Source organism: Rhinoderma darwinii, chromosome 2, assembly GCF_050947455.1.
Source record: "Rhinoderma darwinii isolate aRhiDar2 chromosome 2, aRhiDar2.hap1, whole genome shotgun sequence".
In the NCBI taxonomy this organism is placed as follows: Eukaryota; Metazoa; Chordata; class Amphibia; order Anura; family Rhinodermatidae; genus Rhinoderma; species Rhinoderma darwinii.
Window position 1 is genome coordinate 242,997,382 of NC_134688.1, and position 2,950 is coordinate 243,000,331.

The 2,950-nt window shown below is 41.2% G+C and overlaps 1 protein-coding gene across 1 annotated transcript; it reads right to left on the bottom strand.

The window, feature by feature from the left end:
* Positions 1–290: 290 nt before the first annotated feature.
* On the bottom strand, positions 291–2,000 carry LOC142741030 (cyclin-dependent kinase 5 activator 1-like). The gene has a single exon (XM_075850432.1). The coding sequence runs from the start codon at positions 1,970–1,972 to the stop codon at positions 1,145–1,147; it is 828 nt and encodes a 275-aa protein (XP_075706547.1). The 5' UTR covers positions 1,973–2,000; the 3' UTR covers positions 291–1,144.
* Between the last annotated feature and the right edge of the window lie 950 nt (positions 2,001–2,950).

Consider the following 2,950-nt stretch of genomic DNA (forward strand, 5'->3'; position numbering starts at 1 on the left):
GGAGGACAATCTTCCTCTTTTGGCTGTTACCACTCAGGGATTTGTATTGCCAAAGAATCGTGTGTACACTTACCTGTTTTTCCCACCCTCCCTCCCAATTTTTTTCTCTTATGAAAAAAAAAAAAAAAAAAAAAGAAAGAGAAATTATGTATATATTTATAAAAATAAAAGAAAATAAAAAAAAAGGATGTTAAAAAAAAAAAGTGGAATAACACAATGGAAAATAACAGTTTAAAAAAAAAAAAAAAGGCTAAATGATTGATGAAACTAAGAAAGGAAACCGCATACAATTTGGCTTTTGTTATGTTTATTCATGACACTTCAATGTTGGAGTCCAATATGTTGTTTGATGGTCTTTTTTGGTTGTCATTGTTTTATTTTCTCAGAGTGTTTGTGGATTTTATGTCACAGCAGGCGCTATTTGTGGAAAAGTACGACCTACAGGCGGGCCTTAGGCGGGCTGGCATACGGGTTCATTAATAATGGTTTACAGCTATATATTTTGAAAATATTAAATTAAGAAATAAATAAAGGTGTGGCCGACCGTCCATGTCAACCCACGTTTAAAAGTTCAGTGGTAGTTTGTCTTGTTATTTATAGCAAAAGGTTTTAGTCAAACCTAGCGTGATAAAAGGGTAATATGCACACAGTCCCTAGTAGTAACATGACAGCATGTACCCAAGTAGTAACATGACAGCATGTACCCAAAGTAGTAACATGACAGCATGTATCCAAGTAGTAATACGACAGCATGTATCAAGGACAGAGATTTGTAACTTTGGCGCTGGCTCCTAGACCTGACTAAGATTGGTCCAGACATGGCAGAGGGTGGGGGGAGTAGTGCACATTTTAAAACCTCGGCCTTGAGTACCAAGTGTCCCTCCCACTGCATGTAAGGCCAAGAGACTGCTCTACAGGAGTGCGTACTCATGGACTGCTCCACTGAGACTGATCCTTGCTGATAGAGACCGGCGCTGGGAGAGTAAATTACATTTGAGAGCTCTGTTGTTGGCCGATTACATGTCACTTCCTGGCAGTTTGTAGACACGATGGTTCCAGGAGATGGTTTTAGTTCTTTAATAGCTACCACAAACTGAAGCTTCGTTTCCCATTGGAGTGGTGTCTATTTTTGATGGAATATTGTTCAGAGATATAAAGTGTAGTATGATCCGTGTGAACTTTCCTCTCTGGCCATCATTCCAGGTAGTCCACTCATCAGAAGATTTTCGTTTGCTTGTCTTCCTTCAGCTCTAAGGCTCACAAACATCTGACTGTAATACTTTGGGTCAGTATTGAGATGCATCATCTTTGAGCTCATGTGAGCAATGATGGACAGACATTGGTACCAAAAGGTCTCCTTTCTGCCGTCTACCAGGAAGGGACCTAGTGGGTAGGAGATCTGGTGTCCCATATAGCAATATGACACATACAAGCATGTTAACAAGGTTGCCTTTAGTTGTTTCTCACTTCTTATCTCGGAAGAGATGACATCTCGGCAAAGCATGTACAGGAACACCACAGTGCCTGATGTTAAAAATCCTTGGCCCTGCCATCCTTGAAGGAGAAGTTGTCTGTCTATGCTTGTTATCCACTCTACTACATCTATTGGGGAAAGGTGATACAGCTGGAAGCATCTCCGGCACACAAAGTCTGCTAAGCATTTTAGGATCTTCTTGGTGTATGTGTGTAGTATGATGCGCTGTGGAACATTAAATATTTGTTGCTCTTGAGTGGACACTTGATCTTTGAGGACTGGATATTCTGAGTCCATCTTGACGCTTGGTGGCTTAGTAGTTGTCAGAGTCTCCTTCAGATCAGCACTGATGACTGGAGTAATACTATACTTGCAACAGTTACTTGGTTCGTGGTGGTTTTTTCCTTTCTTTGTTTTCTGTGTGTCTTCATGGCGGCTCACTCTTACTTTGCTCTTTACATCGGGAACCAGCTTGCAGCAGCTGAAAGCTTTCCCCATGATTATTGAAGTCTAGATTCTGGATTCTATTTCTGTAGATGAAGTTACAACAGATGATTATTTCTTAGTTATGAAAAAACACATTACAATATTTAACCAAATGTAGGAAAAAAAATGTAACCTTTTATTAGAACACGTCTATGCCTATGGGCAGCTCAGCCTTAAAAGTTGTCTGCTCTCATGGGTCATGGGTATATGCAGTGTGCTGTGAATATGCACAGATGATGCCAAGGTTTGTATTCCAGAGGAGAACAAGGCAAATCCCCAAATAAATTTTGTTATAATTGTGGTCTATCCCTAGAAAGTCAAAAAAGACCTTTGGGGGACTTTTCTAATGTAACTGGGGCTGCAGATTTACAGGGTATATGAACCCTGTTATAGTGACTATTGTCCCTGTTAGGCTACGTTCACACAGGGCGGAGACACTGCATAAAGGTACACAGCGTATCCTCCCTGGCGGTTGCAGGGAATTCCGACTGAAAAAAAATCACACCAAATTGTGGTTCATTTTTTCGTCCAGAATGTCGACTGCGGAAAACTGCTCGTAAAAAAACAACAACACATACTTACCCTCTGAAGTCGTGCAGACCAGCCTCCTAGGATGACGCTTAATCCCATGTGACCACTGCAGCTTGTGATTGGTTGCAGCGGCCACATGGATGGAAAGGTCATCCAAAGAGGCCAGGCTGGACGAAGAAACAAAGAATTCTGGGTAAGTACACACTTTTTTTGCGGCGGAATCGCTGCTATTCCGCCGCAAAAAAACGCATTATCTGCTACTTGCTGCAGGTTTTACTTCCCATTGAATTTAATGGGGAAATCCCACAACACAAAAGCAGCGATTACGAAAATACAATTGACATTCTGCAGATTAAGAAAACCGCACCGCAGGTCAATTTCTGAACGTTTTTTCCACTCATCATTTACGCAGTGTCTGAAGGGGATTTGGTAGAATCTCATCCACTTTGCTGCTGCTGT